This window comes from Rhinichthys klamathensis, unplaced genomic scaffold, assembly GCF_029890125.1.
Source record: "Rhinichthys klamathensis goyatoka isolate OS25496 unplaced genomic scaffold, OSU_Roscu_1.1 h1tg000747l_1, whole genome shotgun sequence".
In the NCBI taxonomy this organism is placed as follows: Eukaryota; Metazoa; Chordata; class Actinopteri; order Cypriniformes; family Leuciscidae; genus Rhinichthys; species Rhinichthys klamathensis.
Window position 1 is genome coordinate 55,737 of NW_026607156.1, and position 18,735 is coordinate 74,471.

Consider the following 18,735-nt stretch of genomic DNA (forward strand, 5'->3'; position numbering starts at 1 on the left):
GTATGTGTGTGTGTTAGAGTGTATGTGTGAGTGGTGTGTGTGTGAGACAGGATAAAGATCACGCAAGCGTTCACACGTGTGTAGCAGCTCATGGGAGTGTGTTTATTGTGTAGTAGAGTGTGCAAACATGTGCTTTAACCAAAGCTGAATAACCATCATAAACAGACCTGGATACACACGTTAACCCTCGGGACACACACTCCTCCCTCCTCACACACACTCCTCCCATCATCCTGCTGATTCTCCATATATATCCAACATCCCTACGGAGGCCCTGGAGGGACACGCTGACGGAAACACACACAGCGATGCCTCTGTGTTGAGAAACGTTATGATAACACTTTACACTACGGTTCATCAGCTCACATGCACCAAGAGCGAACAATACTTCAGCATTTATTAATCTTAGTTAATATTAAATTCAACATTTACTAATACATTATTAAAATCAAAGGTTGTATTTGTTAGCATTAGTTAATGCACTGAACTAACATGAACAGCTGGATTATTATTAACTAAGATTAATAAATACTGTAACAGATGTGTTGCTCATGGTTAGATCATGTTCGTTAATGCATTAGCTAATGAAGCTTATTGTACAGTGTGACCAGCGTCTCCATCATCGTGTCCCTTTAGAGGCTCCGTACGTTTACAGAAGACAAAAGAGTAGGAAAAATAATTAATTTACAAAATATAGTTTTGTATAAAATGCATCTTTCTGTACAAACGTGTCATCATTTACATTCAGCCGAAGCTCTTTCTGAGGTAGAACGTGTCTAGTTTTCGCTCGTCCTGGTTGGAGGAACGTAAAGTCACATGACGTGCCGCTACGAGGCGGGAAAGTTCGTCCTGTTGTCGAAGGGCGTCTCGTACACGTCGAGGTCCGGGTGAGTGCCGGCGTATGGGTTCTCCTGAAGCACGACTCCGGGATGAGGACGCCACGCTTTCCCGAACGTTCCTGAGAACACAGGGGTCACACACACATCATTCAACAGCCAATCAACTGCTGAGGGATGAACCCAAGCCACGCCCATTTATCTAGAGACTTGCGTTCATGCGTTTCCTAGCAATCAATCCCATGATGCTTTACTGAGCGAGTGAATATCTTGTAGTCAAATATACAGAAATGTATTACATTAAAGTTTGCAGTGTGTGTGTGTGTGTGTGTGAGTGAGAGAGAGTGTGTGTGTGTGTGTGTGAGTGAGAGTGAGTGGATGTGTGTGTGTGTGTGTGTGTGTGTATGTGTGAGTGAGAGTATGTTTGTGTTTGTGTGTGTGTGTCTGTGTGAGTGAGAGTATGTTTGTGTTTGTGTGTGTGTGTGTGTGTGTGTGTGAGAGAGAGTGATCAGTTTGCAGAAGCAGTGCTCTCTCACCCATATATGAAGCCGGGGAGCCCAGAACACACTCTCCTCGCACACACTCCTCCACACACTCTGTGTCGGCGGGCAGCATCGTCATCATGTGATCGAAGGGTTCGAGGGCGGAGCTACAGGTGTAGAACTCCCAGTTCCTGCTGAAGGATTCGCTGCAGACGAGCCTCGGGTCTGAGGAGGAGAACCACACGACTCATCAGCTCAGGGGTCATGTGACCGCGTCATCTCTGGGGTCATGTGAACGCATCATCTCTGGGGTCATGTGAACGCATCATCTCTGGGGTCATGTGAACGCATCATCTCTGGGGTCATGTGAACGCATCATCTCTGGGGTCATGTGACCGCATCATCTCTGGGGTCATGTCTCTGGGGTCATGTCTCAGGGGTCATGTGACCGCGTCATCTCTGGGGTCATGTCTCTGGGGTCATGTCTCAGGGGTCATGTGACCGCGTCATCTCTGGGGTCATGTGACCGCGTCATCTCTGGGGTCATGTCTCTGGGGTCATGTGACCATGTCATGTCTCAGGGGTCATGTGACCGCGTCATCTCTGGGGTCATGTGACCGCGTCATGTCTCTGGGGTCATGTGACCGCGTCATCTCTGGGGTCATGTCTCAGGGGTCATGTGACTGCATCATCTCTGGGGTCATGTCTCAGGGGTCATGTGACCGCATCATCTCTGGGGTCATGTCTCAGGGGTCATGTGACCGCATCATCTCTGGGGTCATGTCTCAGGGGTCATGTGACCGCGTCATGTCTCAGGGGTCATGTGACCGCGTCATCTCTGGGGTCATGTCTCTGGGGTCATGTGACCGTGTCATGTCTCAGGGGTCATGTGACCGCGTCATCTCTGGGGTCATGTGACCGCGTCATCTCTGGGGTCATGTCTCTGGGGTCATGTGACCGTGTCATGTCTCAGGGGTCATGTGACCGCGTCATCTCTGGGGTCATGTGACCGCGTCATGTCTCTGGGGTCATGTGACCGCGTCATCTCTGGGGTCATGTCTCAGGGGTCATGTGACTGCATCATCTCTGGGGTCATGTCTCAGGGGTCATGTGACCGCATCATCTCTGGGGTCATGTCTCAGGGGTCATGTGACCGCATCATCTCTGGGGTCATGTCTCAGGGGTCATGTGACCGCGTCATGTCTCAGGGGTCATGTGACCGCATCATCTCAGGGGTCATGTCTCAGGGGTCATGTGACCGCGTCATGTCTCTGGGGTCATGTCTCTGGGGTCATGTGACCGCGTCATGTCTCAGGGGTCATGTGACTGCATCATCTCTGGGGTCATGTCTCAGGGGTCATGTGACCGCATCATCTCTGGGGTCATGTCTCAGGGGTCATGTGACCGCGTCATGTCTCAGGGGTCATGTGACCGCATCATCTCTGGGGTCATGTCTCAGGGGTCATGTGACCGCATCATCTCTGGGGTCATGTCTCAGGGGTCATGTGACCGCGTCATGTCTCAGGGGTCATGTGACTGCATCATCTCTGGGGTCATGTCTCAGGGGTCATGTGACCGCATCATCTCTGGGGTCATGTCTCAGGGGTCATGTGACCGCGTCATGTCTCAGGGGTCATGTGACCGCATCATCTCAGGGGTCATGTCTCAGGGGTCATGTGACCGCGTCATGTCTCTGGGGTCATGTCTCTGGGGTCATGTGACCGCGTCATGTCTCAGGGGTCATGTGACTGCATCATCTCTGGGGTCATGTCTCAGGGGTCATGTGACCGCATCATCTCTGGGGTCATGTCTCAGGGGTCATGTGACCGCATCATCTCTGGGGTCATGTCTCAGGGGTCATGTGACCGCGTCATGTCTCAGGGGTCATGTGACCGCATCATCTCAGGGGTCATGTGACCGCATCATCTCAGGGGTCATGTCTCAGGGGTCATGTGACCGCGTCATGTCTCTGGGGTCATGTGACCGCGTCATCTCTGGGGTCATGTCTCAGGGGTCATGTGACCGCGTCATGTCTCTGGGGTCATGTTTTTTGGGGTCATGTGACCGCGTCATCTCTGGGGTCATGTCTCTGGGGTCATGTGACCGCGTCATCTCTGGGGTCATGTCTCTGGGGTCATGTGACCGCGTCATCTCTGGGGTCATGTCTCTGGGGTCATGTGACCGTGTCATGTCTCAGGGGTCATGTGACCGCGTCATCTCTGGGGTCATGTCTCAGGGGTCATGTGACCACGTCATCTCTGGGGTCATGTCTCTGGGGTCATGTGACCGTGTCATGTCTCAGGGGTCATGTGACCGCGTCATCTCTGGGGTCATGTGACCGCGTCATGTCTCTGGGGTCATGTGACCGCGTCATCTCTGGGGTCATGTCTCTGGGGTCATGTGACCGCGTCATCTCTGGGGTCATGTCTCAGGGGTCATGTGACCGCATCATCTCTGGGGTCATGTCTCAGGGGTCATGTGACCGCGTCATCTCAGGGGTCATGTCTCAGGGGTCATGTGACCGCGTCATCTCAGGGGTCATGTCTCAGGGGTCATGTGACCGCGTCATGTCTCTGGGGTCATGTGACCGCGTCATCTCTGGGGTCATGTCTCAGGGGTCATGTGACTGCATCATCTCTGGGGTCATGTCTCAGGGGTCATGTGACCGCATCATCTCTGGGGTCATGTCTCAGGGGTCATGTGACCGCATCATCTCAGGGGTCATGTCTCAGGGGTAATGTGACCGCGTCATCTCAGGGGTCATGTCTCAGGGGTCATGTGACCGCGTCATCTCAGGGGTCATGTCTCAGGGGTCATGTGACCGCGTCATGTCTCTGGGGTCATGTGACCGCGTCATCTCTGGGGTCATGTCTCAGGGGTCATGTGACTGCATCATCTCTGGGGTCATGTCTCAGGGGTCATGTGACCGCATCATCTCTGGGGTCATGTCTCAGGGGTCATGTGACCACGTCATCTCTGGGGTCATGTCTCTGGGGTCATGTGACCGTGTCATGTCTCTGGGGTCATGTGACCGCGTCATCTCTGGGGTCATGTGACCGCGTCATGTCTCTGGGGTCATGTCTCAGGGTCATGTGACCGCATCATCTCAGGGGTCATGTGACCGCATCATCTCAGGGGTCATGTCTCAGGGGTCATGTGACCGCGTCATGTCTCAGGGGTCATGTCTCTAGGGTCATGTGACCGCGTCATCTCTGGGGTCATGTCTCTGGGGTCATGTGACCGTGTCATGTCTCTGGGGTCATGTGACCGCGTCATGTCTCTGGGGTCATGTGACCGCGTCATGTCTCTGGGGTCATGTCTCTGGGGTCATGTGACCGCGTCATCTCTGGGGTCATGTCTCTGGGGTCATGTGACCGTGTCATCTCTGGGGTCATGTGACCGCGTCATGTCTCTGGGGTCATGTGACCGCGTCATCTCTGGGGTCATGTCTCTGGGGTCATGTGACCGTGTCATCTCTCTGGGGTCATGTGACCGTGTCATGTCTCTGGGGTCATGTCTCTGGGGTCATGTCTCTGGGGTCATGTCTCTGGGGTCATGTGACCGCGTCATGTCTCTAGGGTCATGTCTCTGGGGTCATGTGACCGCGTCATGTCTCTGGGGTCATGTCTCAGGGGTCATGTGACCGCGTCATCTCTGGGGTCATGTCTCTGGGGTCATGTGACCGTGTCATGTCTCTGGGGTCATGTGACCGCGTCATCTCTGGGGTCATGTGACCGCGTCATGTCTCTGGGGTCATGTCTCAGGGTCATGTGACCGCATCATCTCAGGGGTCATGTCTCAGGGGTCATGTGACCGCGTCATGTCTCAGGGGTCATGTCTCTAGGGTCATGTGACCGCGTCATCTCTGGGGTCATGTCTCTGGGGTCATGTGACCGTGTCATGTCTCTGGGGTCATGTGACCGCGTCATGTCTCTGGGGTCATGTGACCGCGTCATGTCTCTGGGGTCATGTGACCGCGTCATGTCTCTGGGGTCATGTCTCTGGGGTCATGTGACCACGTCATCTCTGGGGTCATGTCTCTGGGGTCATGTGACCGTGTCATCTCTGGGGTCATGTGACCGCGTCATGTCTCTGGGGTCATGTGACCGCGTCATCTCTGGGGTCATGTCTCTGGGGTCATGTGACCGTGTCATCTCTCTGGGGTCATGTGACCGTGTCATGTCTCTGGGGTCATGTCTCTGGGGTCATGTGACCGCGTCATGTCTCTGGGGTCATGTCTCTGGGGTCATGTGACCGCGTCATGTCTCTGGGGTCATGTCTCAGGGGTCATGTGACCGCGTCATGTCTCAGGGGTCATGTCTCAGGGGTCATGTGACCGCATTATCTCTGGGGTCATGTCTCAGGGGTCATGTGACCGCGTCATGTCTCAGGGGTCATGTCTCAGGGGTCATGTGACCGCGTCATCTCTGGGGTCATGTCTCTGGGGTCATGTGACCGTGTCATGTCTCTGGGGTCATGTGACCGCGTCATGTCTCTGGGGTCATGTGACCGTGTCATGTCTCTGGGGTCATGTCTCTGGGGTCATGTGACCGTGTCATGTCTCTGGGGTCATGTGACCGCGTCATGTCTCTGGGGTCATGTGACCGTGTCATGTCTCTGGGGTCATGTCTCTGGGGTCATGTCTCAGGGGTCATGTGACCGCATCATCTCTGGGGTCATGTCTCAGGGGTCATGTGACCGCGTCATCTCAGGGGTCATGTCTCAGGGGTCATGTGACCGCGTCATCTCAGGGGTCATGTCTCAGGGGTCATGTGACCGCGTCATGTCTCTGGGGTCATGTGACCGCGTCATCTCTGGGGTCATGTCTCAGGGGTCATGTGACTGCATCATCTCTGGGGTCATGTCTCAGGGGTCATGTGACCGCATCATCTCTGGGGTCATGTCTCAGGGGTCATGTGACCGCATCATCTCAGGGGTCATGTCTCAGGGGTCATGTGACCGCGTCATGTCTCTGGGGTCATGTCTCAGGGGTCATGTGACCCCGTCATCTCTGGGGTCATGTCTCTGGGGTCATGTGACCGTGTCATGTCTCTGGGGTCATGTGACCGCGTCATCTCTGGGGTCATGTGACCGCGTCATGTCTCTGGGGTCATGTCTCAGGGGTCATGTGACCGCATCATCTCAGGGGTCATGTCTCAGGGGTCATGTGACCGTGTCATGTCTCTGGGGTCATGTCTCTGGGGTCATGTCTCAGGGGTCATGTGACCGCGTCATGTCTCTGGGGTCATGTCTCAGGGGTCATGTGACCGCATTATCTCTGGGGTCATGTCTCAGGGGTCATGTGACCGCGTCATGTCTCAGGGGTCATGTCTCAGGGGTCATGTGACCGCATTATCTCTGGGGTCATGTCTCTGGGGTCATGTGACCGTGTCATGTCTCTGGGGTCATGTCTCTGGGGTCATGTCTCAGGGGTCATGTGACCGCGTCATGTCTCAGGGGTCATGTCTCAGGGGTCATGTGACCGCATTATCTCTGGGGTCATGTCTCAGGGGTCATGTGACCGCGTCATGTCTCAGGGGTCATGTCTCAGGGGTCATGTGACCGCATTATCTCTGGGGTCATGTGACCGCACCGCTCACCTGTGTAGGACTCGGGAGGATCGGGGCTGTAGCGTCTCAGCATTGAACCGACCGGCCCCTGATAACGGCAGAGCATCGGGTCGATCACCTCCATGTCCGCATCACTTCCTGTGTCCAGCTGGCAGAGGCCTATGGGACGAGGAAAATCAAGTCATTTTTAGTCAATATTTCAGTTCCATCTGTAAATTTGCAGCCATTTTTTTAAACCGTAAATATCACTGATAGTTTTCACAGTGTATAAAGAGAGCGGAGGGTCAGGTCTTACTGCTCATGTCTTTGGTCGGCATGTAAAAGCCCCCGATGGAGGAGCTGATGTACTGATGGCTGTCGCTCTCAGACGCCATAAACCCGTCCTGGCGCTCCGCTAGCGTTCCCTGAGACGACAGATAGCTCGGGATATCCGCCGGCAGATTCGTCTCATCTACACACGTGAGAGAAACAGGATTATTGGCCGTACTCACATGTGTGTGTGTGAGTGAGTGAGTGCCCACTTTGGCCTTCAGAAACGCTCTTCAGAAACACTACGGGTGACGTCACACACACTACGCCCATATTATATACGGTCTCTGACTTCAGGCCTGACCTGTGTTGGTGACGCTGCAGTCCTCGTTGCGTCGGCGCGTGTGGTAAATGATCACCACCCACACGAGAGACGTCCCCACCACGCAACACACCACCGCGATGATCACGATGCCCACGGTGGTCCAGCCGTCGTCCTCAGACCCTCGTCCCGCCGGGGCCCCGATGGACACGCCCGGGTCACAGTTGGGGTTGGGAATGATGGCCAAACGCACGTTCCCACGCTCCGTTCCCAGAGGATTGGACATCTCGCACGTGTATGTTCCCGCGTCTCCCTCGGCGGCGTCCACGATGATTAGCAGCTGGTTCCCCGCGGCGAAGAAGTGCCGCTCCGTCACGACTAGCGGGCTGTCGTCTTTGGTCCAGTTGAGTCGGGGTGCCGGACTCCCGCCCGCGATACACTGCAGAACCGCGGTCTCACCCGTCGCCACCGAACGGTCCATCAGCGGGCGCAGGAACGACGGCGTTTCTGGAGGAGGAACGGGATGTTACGTAAGGGATCATGTACATCCAGCCGGTTGTTATCTCAGAATAAACCCCCTTCAGGTGTGTGTGTGTGTGTGTGTGTGTGTGTGTTTGTTCACACACCTGAAGGGGGTTTATTCTGAGATAACAACCGGCTGGATGTACATTATCCCGCTTATTATACGGCTACTTGCCACGCAAAATATTGTTCTGAGTCTAAATATCTCAAAAAATGAAGAAAGATTAGTTGTAAAGAAAGACTAACCCAGCACAGTTAGCGTAGCGTTAGCTGAGACGGCTCCTGCGGTGTTCTGGGCCGTGCAGCTGTACACACCGATGTCTTCCGTCTTCACGTCCACCATGAAGAACACGTCGTCTCTCGGCATGACGTGCATCCGGCGCTCACGTGCCGCTGGGAAATCCGTGCCTCCATCTTTCTGCCAGGCGATCTGAGGAGACGGGTGTCCGCTAGCCGCGCACTCCAGTCGAGCCGTAGCTCCCGCGCGGATCGACAGATCCATCGGCATCTTGGTGAAGTACGGCAGCACTGCGGGGACAAAATCAGTTAGGGAAGACAAACTGAAGAATGACAACCTTCCTGTCTCACTTGAAACCAACTTAAACTGCAGTTCCTCCACTGGCCACTAGAGGCCGGCTGCAGAAGAGACTCAGTCCCATAGACCCGCATGTTAAAACGCTCAACTTTACAGCAGGAAAACACACGTTTACAGTCTGGTGCAGAAAGTGGATTTGGTCTATATCGCTAGTTTTGCCCTTCATGACGACTGTGAGGGGGTGAATTTTTTAATAACTCATCCGTTTAAATTATATTAAGCCTTAAAGTTGTGCATAATTAAGGGCGTGGCCACTTGAGTGACAGGTGGATTGCTGCTGATGTCACTGCTAGCCGTTTGTCTGCTGTGTGTTAGCGTCACACACACACTACGCCCATATTATATAGTCTATGGGTGTAACCAGTTTTATCAATTTAAAGTATAAGTTCACTTCCGAATTAAAATCTCCTGATAGTTTACTCTCCCTCACGTCATCCAAGATGTTCATGTCTTTCTTTCTTCACCCTGATTACGTAATGTGTGTCGCATCACAGCTAGAGCAAGACCAGCATTAGTGGGTAAAAGTATATAAATGTTTATTTTGTTATAAATGTCGGCTGGTTTGTCTAGATCAGACTCTTATTCCTCGGCTGGATCGTGTCGAGACTTTGAAGCTGCACTGAAACTCACATCTGGACCTTCGACCCGTTGGACCCCATTGAAGACAATATATGGAGAAACCCTGGAGTGTTTTCCTCAAAAACCTTCATTTCTTTTCAACTGAAGGGGTGAGTAAACTATCAGGAGATTTTAATTCTGAAGTGAACTCCTCCTTTAAGATTTCTCTTGTTAAGAGTGCCTTTTGATTTGAAGACTTACTGTTGACGGTTAGCTTGGCTTTGCTGGAGTACGAGGAGCCGAAGTGGTTGGAGATCACGCACTGGTATTTGCCCTCGCTGGAGAAGTCCACGGTTCTCAGCTGTAGTGTGGTGGTGTACTCCGTGACCTCCGTGACCTCTGTGACCTCCGTGACCTCGCTGACCTGAGACCGCAGGTGGGCCTGGTTGTGGATCTCTGCGTCGTTCAGGACCTCGTTGTCTTTCTTCCAGGCGAAGGTCATCGGGGAGTCGCTGGAACTGGCCGCCGAACACACGAAAGTCACGTTCGTGCCTTTAATGGCGGATTGTGTCTCGGGCTGAACCGTGATCTGGGGTTTGGGGAAATCATCTGCAGCGCACAACAACACACGCATGATTTAACAGCCTGAAAACAAAGCTCCTCTTTAAAGGAGTTCACTTTCAAATGAACATTGGCCCATGATTTACTCACCCCTCAAGCCATCCTAGGTGTATATGTAGAGATGCACCGATGTGAAAATTGTGGCCGATACCGATAACCGATATTAATATTGCTGTTATGGCCGATACCGATATTTACCGATGTCGATATCTCTGTATAGAAAACACATAGCGAGGATTAGGGCTGCACCATATTGGTAAAAAATGACGTTGCGATATAAAAACAATTTCACCAGATGACTTGAATAGCTCTATTTGGAAAGAATGAATCATTCTAGAATGACTGGGGTGGTTTTGTCATGGAGTAAATCCGAGAAACTAATATTAATAGAATGTTAACTAATGTAGTTAACTAGACTTTAATAAATTGAACCTTATTCAGGGTTTCTGCAGGGTTTAGTCAGTCAAATTTAAGACTTTTTAAGACCTTTTTATGACCATTATGATTTAAATTCATGACCTACACGAATTATGAAAAATAACTTCCTTTCAAAAGTCTTTTTTTTTTTATTGACTTTCATTAAAAGTAATAAGTTTCATTATTTAAAGGTTCCATTTTCTTAAGAGTAACAAACTGAAGGCTCCCTTTTCTCAATAAGTCTCAATAACACAGGAACAACACTCAACAATTATCACGATAATATATATCAGTCAATATAGATAATTATCACGATAAATGTCAATTCTTTATTTCTTTCAAGTTTAAAGGCAAATTTTCTTCTCCTAACTGAAAGTTGTAGAAACCAGACCGTTAATTGTGGTTTTAAACTACTCTTTATTGTCAGAACATATCATGACAAACACTTGCCAAACAGGTAAACATTTCACAAATCTGAGGTAGAACATTCAAACATGTGTAATTTTTCCTTAACAAAATTAATATCTTTATTGGAAAATTAATTTCTTAGTTTCTGCATGTGCTAATGGGGGATATTGTTTCAAGTCTTGAAACAGGTTTGTGTTGCCTGACTTTGATGGCACGTTTCTTCATGAAATGTATGAAAAACAGTATAGCCTAAATACATTAAATACTGTAATTATATTCCATTAGTCCTTTAATACATTGTCTATATTAATAATATAATACACTTCAATATGTATATCCCACATTTCATGGTGCAGTTAATATAATAGGCAAACGTTATAGTAGCCTAAATCCATGGGAATTATGGGAATTTGTAGACGGAAAAGCTTCCGACTGTCTCGTTGCGCACAGTGTTTCTCCTGTTCGTCAGCGCCGTTTCATCTGCCTTTAAACTGGTTTAAATCCCTGAGACATTTGTGTTCTAAGCTGAATTCAAGCGCTTCTCACTGGATCTCGTGAGCGAGACCGATTAGAGTAAACCAGAACGCGTCTGCTCTAGTGAGCTCGCGCTGCCGTTTGGACTTTGAGCCGAGCGCATAAACAGTCCGGGAGGCGCGCGCGGTTCAAATGAGTTTCGTTATAGAGAAAAAAATATATCGCGATAATGAATGAATGAGCATATCAATTTAAGACGTGGCTAAATGTAACTTATGACCTTGTATGGAAAATCCGGACGTTTTTATGACTTTTTATGGCCTAAAATTCTTATTATTAAAGGTGCTCTAAGCGATGTCACGCGTTTTTTAGGCCAAAACATTTTTTGTCACATACAGCAAACATCTCCTCACTATCCACTGGCTGCCTGTCCCCTGAACACACTGTAAAGAAACGCGATCTCTGTAGACAGCCCAGGCTCCACAAACAGCAACAAAAGCAAACTGCGGCGACCCGCTCCCCGAAACATAACAAACTGTTCCAGCCAATGACCGACAAGAAGGGTTTGGGGGCGGGGTTTGGGGGGTTAGTGTGCGGATGAGGAGGAGGGAGGGTCTAGCTAGCCTCCGTTTTGTTTGACAATAGTTCGAACGTCAACAAGAAGTGATGTCACCCAGGATCGCTTAGAGAACCTTTAAATTTAAGACGTTTTATGACTTTTTATGACTCCGCGGAAAGTAACCCTGCTTATTGTAAAGTGTTTCCGATTTATGTCTCTTGAGTTCAGTGTTGGACAGATCACAGATCAGTTGTTTTAACCATTCATTAAAGTGAATCGGTTCAAAGGAGTCATTAGTTCGCGAATCGGACGTGTCATTAACGGACCACGGCACACGTTGTGTGATTGTCCCGGCAGTTTAGGACATCGCACAAGATTTGTCTCAACACAGAAAACATTTCATCACTAGATAGATTTTTGTTTTGTTTATTGAAAGTGTGGTTTATGTCATCTGAATGTGTGGAAAGCTTTTCAGAGAAGATAAGGTAACGTTTTAGCACAATTCACGACCAGTGGTAGTTCAGAAAAAAAAACTTCGGTCTTCCGACCTTTTATCATCGTGTATTCTCAAAGATATTCAGTCAACTCAATGCATTAATATGCGCGAGGGAGGGAGAGAGAGCAAAACCGTCTGAAGACGGTGTGCGCGCGACCGGGGCTTTCACTCGCTCTGCTCGTTCCCTCAGTTAAACAAGCGCAGCAGTCGGTCATCTACATCACTCACCGGTCAAATAAGGCTTCGGCGGGACAAAAATACGCCTTAGTAAGGCTGACAGAAAACAGCGTGCAAGTTCCAGTCTTCTTGCGCTTGATGTTTAAACTGACAGGACTTGAGCTTGTAATGAATGCTCTCGTGCAAAAACAAACATCCCCACCCCCGCACTCACATATACACACGAATGATTATCGGCCTGTTCACATCGGCCCTATTTTGACATCGGAACGATACCGATGTGTAAAAAATTGACCATATCGGCCGATGTTATATCGGCGGCCGATATATCGTGCATCACTAATATCAGTCGATATCGATAATTATCACGATAAATGTCAAATCTTTATTTCTTTCAAGTTTAAAGGCAGATTTTTGCTCCTTAGTGAAAGTTGTATAAACCAGAGCGTTAATTGTGGTTTTAACTCTTTATTGTCAGAACATATCATGACAAACACTTGCCAAACAGGTGAACATTTCACAAATCTGAGGTAGAACATTCAAATATTTGTCATTTTTCCTTAACAAAATTAATATCTGAATAGAAAAATATTTCTTCAGCACAGTTGGCAGTGCAGGCTGCAATATTCAAATTACATGTTTTGTCTCGAAATGCATATTTGACAGTGAGTTGACAGTAAATCTGCATCCTAACTCAAGCTAATGCTACTCTGTTAAATTTATGTTCATTAACAAAAACTGTAACATCTGTTTAAAAAAACACATTTTTATTTGGTTAAATGTAATATTCTGACTGTTTGAGTTTTAATAAAATTAACCATTGGTCATCCAGTACCATGCATTTAGATCATGATAACCACAGATAAAACCAGGCATAGCCTAACTTATAGCACCTCACTATCATGGCAAAATGTAACTTTATGGTTTCTATGGTATTTGTATGAAAAACAGTAGCCTAACAGTTAAATACATTATTAAATACTGTAATTATATTCCATTAGTCATTTAATACATTGTCTACATTAATAATATTATACAATTCAATATGTATCCCACATTTCATGGTGCAGTTAATATTACTAGGCTAACCTTACAGTAAATCCATGGTAGCCTAAATGGATTCAGTATCAATTCAGATTCTGACTGTATCGTTGCGCGCAGTGCTTCTCCTGTTTGTCAGCGGTGTTTCATCTGCCTTTAAACATTTGTGTTCTTCGCTGAAGGCGCGCGGTTCAAATGAGTTTCGTTCCGCTTTTGGCGCATAAACATTATCGAACATTTATCGACCTCTTGATATCGTTTTATCGAGAAAAATTATATCGCGATAATTATCGTTATCGTTTTATCGCCCAGCCCTAGTTTAAATTAATAAATTTTTAGCTAACTGTGACTTTGCATATGTACATTTCTGAAATACATTTCTCTATCTAAACTGTAATGTGGACTCATGCACTTTCTGTAAAGCTGCTTTAAATGATGTGTATTGTGTAGCGCTGTGGGAATTAACACATTCATCTTTGCGATTCATTTGAGATGTTTAACGCACTAAAAAAAAAATACCGCAATTGACGCAGCACTTAATCGTGCCGCTGTGATTCATACGTACAGCTCCGTCAGCTTCTTCATCTGAGAGAAGGCGTTGGCCTGCAGCGACATGATGGCGTTGTTGCTCAAATCCCTGTGACGTGAGGATGGAGAACACGTTTAGGAACGAACACACATCATCCTCATCAAACATTAGTGATCTGAAAGAGACTCACAGTTGCTCCAGCTCGTCCAGGCCTGTGAAAGACTTCCTGGTGACCGATCGGATGCGGTTCCCTTGGAGGAACCTGAGGAGCAGAACAACAACTCGTTTGGTGTCCTCGGCACTGATGCTGACGTGCAGCGATCATTAGTCAAAACTACACTTATTCACACACCTTCAACATTATCAGTTTATCCGCTATAGTTTAGGAAGTGGTGATAAATATGAGCAGAACTCAGTGGATATTTGACTGGTTTTGTCCGTCCTTCTGTTAGACTCTCACACATGAGTTATGTTGAATATCTGTCAGCTGTTAAATTTAACTACACAATTAGATAATACCAGTTTAGCTCAACCAGTGACCAAGCAATGCTTCATGTTGTTCAGTGTGTGTGTAAAAAGAGCATTAGCAATTACAGAAAACACACTGAAGAAAACATGATCAGCTCAAAGTGGAGGAATCATTGTCACTGGTAGTCACTGGATGAAGAATATTTGTGTGTAATATGTCACAGTTTACTTTATTTTGCTCTCCTCACTTACATAATGAACTATAGAGTCCTGCACACACTAGTAAAGCAAAATATAAAAAATGATATCTGGTGTCTGAATAATGTTTGGTTTGACTGTAGACTGAGATAACATGATCCTGTAAACACTCACAGCTTCCTCAGATTGTCCAGAGCAGAGAAAGGGCCGTTCATGTCCTCGATGGTCCATGAGATCTCGTTACACTTCAGATCTCTAAAGCAAGAGAAAGCAGAGCAAACCACAGTGTTAAAGTCCACACCCAGAAAACACCAGTCACTGAGCAGCCCAGGCCTCGTGTTCGAGCTAAAAATGAGCACGCAGCAAACCAGACGCTCGAAACCTGCTGAAACCGGCTGGCTGCATACTAATTCCTGCTAGCAATGTGCTAAAACATGCTAATCATGGCAGTAACATGCTAAAAATGCTTGCAACATGCCATTTCATGCTAGCAATGTGCTAAAACATGCTTTAGTCGCCTTTGGCTTGCTTATTTGGGGACATTTAATATTCAACAATATTATTGATCTGCCTGCATTGACACCATTATATTATATTATGATGGACAGATGCACTTTTATGGACTTCAAAACAGAAACACTCATTCACTGCCATTATAAAGCTTGGAAGAGCCAGGACATTTTTTAACATAACTCTGATTGTATTCGTCTGAAAGAAGAGTGTCATGTACACCTAGGATGAGTAAATCATGGGCTAATGTTCATTTTTGGGTGAACTCTCCCTTTAATAAACTGCTCATTCACTGAAAGCAGAAGTGTTGAAGTGTTCCAGGAGTCGGACTCACAGCGTCTGCAAGTTGGCGAGGCCTCGAAACGCTCCGTCGGCGATGAAACTGACGCGGTTGTGTCCGACGTGGAGCTGCTCGAGGACACTGAGTCCGACGAAACTGCCTTCCTCCAAACGGGTCAGCTGGTTCCAGTTCAGATCCCTGGCAGACACACAACAGATACATCAGTCCAGCATCCCACGGTGTGTTTGAACGTCACGAAAGAGGGAGCTGAGGTATCCCTCTTAGCCTTTAACTGAGAGTCACATGCTGTGTCTGAAACACTGGGTTTGAAACTTAATAAAAAGTATGTTCTGTATGATATTAATGTGTGTAGTATGAATGAGATTCGGACGTTCTACATCTAAAGTCTAAAAGAGCTTAAACTGGACTTTAAAAAAGCTTAAACTAGTCTGATGTAGAATTCATCTAAAATAATTCTGTATTTTCAGCTTCAGAATCATGAATATTTGTATTCTGGTGTCACTATTGTCCTGTGCATTGGGTTTCCAGTCCAGTCCAAGTTACACCCACAATGTAATAGCAAATTTACCATTTTAATCAAAAATCTTATCATGTTTCTTAGAGTATCGCAATAATATCGTATCATGAGTTCGGTATCGTGACATGAGGATAATCTATCCAACAGAACGATGAAAGAAGACAACGCAGCCGTACGCAAACACACACATGACTCCTGTGCAGGCATGATGGGGCACACACACACACACACACACACACACACACGTGACTCACAGCTCGGAGAGTTTCTGGCAGAACTCCCAGGCGTCGGCTCTGATGCGGATGATGGTGTTGTGCGACAGATGAAGTTTCTGCAGCGTCAGGAGCCCGTAGAGCCAGCCTTTACTCACCTCCGTCAGGTTATTGTGCTCCAGCTGTCTGCTCACACACACACACACAGGTTTGTTGTGCAATATTTGTGAGGACATTCCATAGGCGTAATGGTTTTTATACTGTACAAACTGTATATTCTGTCCCCCTACACTAACCCGACCCCTAAACCTGCCCATCACACACACGCACACACGCACACACACACACACACACACACACACACACTAACCCGACCCCTAAACCTACCCATCTCACTCACACACACACACACACACGACCCCTAAACCGCCCCATCACACAGACACACACACACACACTAAACCGACCCCTAAACCGCCCCATCACTCACACACACACACACACTAAACCGACCCCTGAAACCTACCCATCACTCACACACACACACACTAAACCGACCCCTAAACCGCCCCATAACACAGACACACAGACTAACCCGACCCCTGAAACCTACCCATCACACACACACACACACACGAGCCCCTAAGCGCTGGAGTAAAGCATGAGAGCAGGACTTCACTCACAGCACTTCCATGTTGTTGAGACCCCAGAAAGCCCCGTCCATGAGGCGTGTGATGCCGTTCCTCTGGATCTTCAGCGAGCGAAGGCCGTGGAGTCCGTGAAACGCCAGACCCTCGATACGCCGAACACGGTTCCTGCTCAGCTCTCTGTCGATCACACACACACACACACACACGAGTCACATGAAATCGCACTTAAATCGATTTGGCTTCTCTGGATTATGAAGTGGCGAATGCTGTGATTGTCAGTGATGTGCAGCGTGTCAGTGAAGCACGGCTCAGGAAACGCGGCTCGCTCTGAAAGCACTGCGAGTTCCAGTCGCTTATAACGTGCGTTTGAAAAAGCAACAACATCTTTCCAGACATGAGACGCATTTATGAACCTCTCGTCCAACAAAAGACAACATTTAATAACACGCTTTTACTCCAAACTCACTTCATCAGGACAGCTGAGCTCGTCCTCCTGTGAGATGATGCGCTTCTCACACAGAAGACGGCAGTCGTGTGTTTATTAGTCGTGTTTCATCACAGCGTTTCAGTCTTCTGTTTATGCAGATACAGCGATAGGGGTTTCCTGGAATGATGTGTGTTATCGTACTTATATGTGCTGTGTGTGTGTGTGTGTGTGTGACGCCCTCTGGTGTTCAGAGGGATATGTGCTGTGTGTGTGTGTGTGTGTGTGTGTGAGATGCCCTCTGGTGTTCAGATGGAGCATTTACTACTGATCAGCCGCTGCACTGACAAACTGCGCATAAAACAGCCATGGCCAAATCACATGTTGTTTCATTGCGATTAATCATGCAGCTGTAGTGTGGACCGATGGAACGAGACGTGAGCGAGTGTGTGTGTGTGTGTTCACTTACAGGGTCTGCAGGTGCGGGAGCGGGAAGATCTTGGGCGGGACGGAGCTCAGCCGGTTCTTGTTGAGTTTTAACACCAGCAGCGAGTTGGACAGGTTACTGAAGCAGCCGTGCTCCAGCGTGGAGATACGGTTGTTATTCATCAACCTGCAAACACACAATTCAAACACAGATTCATGACATGCAGAGATGCCGATTCACAGAAGCCGTAGTTAATGACAGCTTTAGCTATAGATAATAAACTACTTCTGTTCTCAGTCTTTTTGGTTTTTGGAATCAGCTATATAAGAACTTAAAGGTTCTCTAAGCGATCCTGGTTGACGTCACTTCTTGTTGACGTTTGAACTATTGTCAAACAAAACGGAGGCTAGCTAGACCCTCCCTCCTCCTCATCCGCACACTAACCCCCCAAACCACACCTCCAAACCCTTCTTGTCGGTCATTGGCTGGAACAGTTTGTTATGTTTCGTGGAGCGGGTATTTTGGAGCTGCAGTTTGTTTTTGTTGCTGTTTGTGGAGCCTGGGCTGTCTACAGAGATCGCGTTTCTTTACAGTGTGTTCAGGGGACAGGCAGCCAGCGGATAGTGAGGAGATGTTTGCTGTATGTGACAAAAAATGTTTTGGCCTAAAAAACGCGTGACATCGCTTAGAGCACCTTTAAACTAGTCTGAAAGAGCTTAGACTTGTTTTAAAAGTGCTTAACTAGCCAGCATGTTACAGTTATTCTGAAAAGAATATAAATAAGCCTAAAATAGCTTAAACTATTCTAAAAAAGCTCAAACTAGACTTAAAAAGGCTTAAATTAGTCTGAAAAGTGCTTAAACTAGTCTAAAAGTGCTTAAAGCTCCAGTCCGTAGCTTTTCCTCTTTGTCGCCATCTCTGTTTGAAGTCTGCAATTGCAGTCATTCGCGGAATTATTAATTTTACGTGAGTTGTACATCGGCATGAAACAGCGCGGATGAACACAATGTTGTGAGGAGAGTGCGCGTCACGGCTGTCTGTCACAGCGCCGGTGTGGATACTGGCATTCAGAATCACACATTCTACTTTTGGAAGTACAGGATGACCAACATAAGAATTTTCACCGGAAAATGTCATCTGAACAAGTAACATTCACTTTTGTTCAGATCAAC

General features: G+C 47.9%; 1 protein-coding gene across 1 annotated transcript; it reads right to left on the reverse strand.

Annotated features, from left to right (window-relative positions):
* Positions 1-667: 667 nt before the first annotated feature.
* Positions 668-17,766, reverse strand: LOC130077483 (leucine-rich repeats and immunoglobulin-like domains protein 3). The gene is made up of 14 exons (XM_056242723.1): positions 17,606-17,766; positions 16,746-16,889; positions 16,105-16,248; positions 15,367-15,510; positions 14,697-14,777; positions 14,047-14,118; positions 13,889-13,964; positions 9,396-9,771; positions 8,228-8,509; positions 7,502-7,966; positions 7,184-7,339; positions 6,919-7,047; positions 1,373-1,543; positions 668-958 (listed from the first exon to the last, which is right to left on the reverse strand). Exons 1-14 carry the CDS (start codon positions 17,743-17,745, stop codon positions 828-830), a joined length of 2,511 nt encoding a protein of 836 aa, XP_056098698.1. The 5' UTR covers positions 17,746-17,766; the 3' UTR covers positions 668-827.
* Positions 17,767-18,735: the final 969 nt, after the last annotated feature.

Excerpts from the sequence above, each read along its gene's own strand:
- LOC130077483 (XM_056242723.1), bottom strand. The coding sequence starts at position 17,745 with ATGAATAACAACCGTATCTCCACGCTGGAGCACGGCTGCTTCAGTAAC. Across the intron at positions 7,340-7,501 it reads CTGCAGCGTCACCAACACAG|ATGAGACGAATCTGCCGGCG; the intron begins GTCAGGCCTGAA and ends TCACGTGTGTAG. Across the intron at positions 959-1,372 it reads CTCCCCGGCTTCATATATGG|GAACGTTCGGGAAAGCGTGG; the intron begins GTGAGAGAGCAC and ends CTGTGTTCTCAG.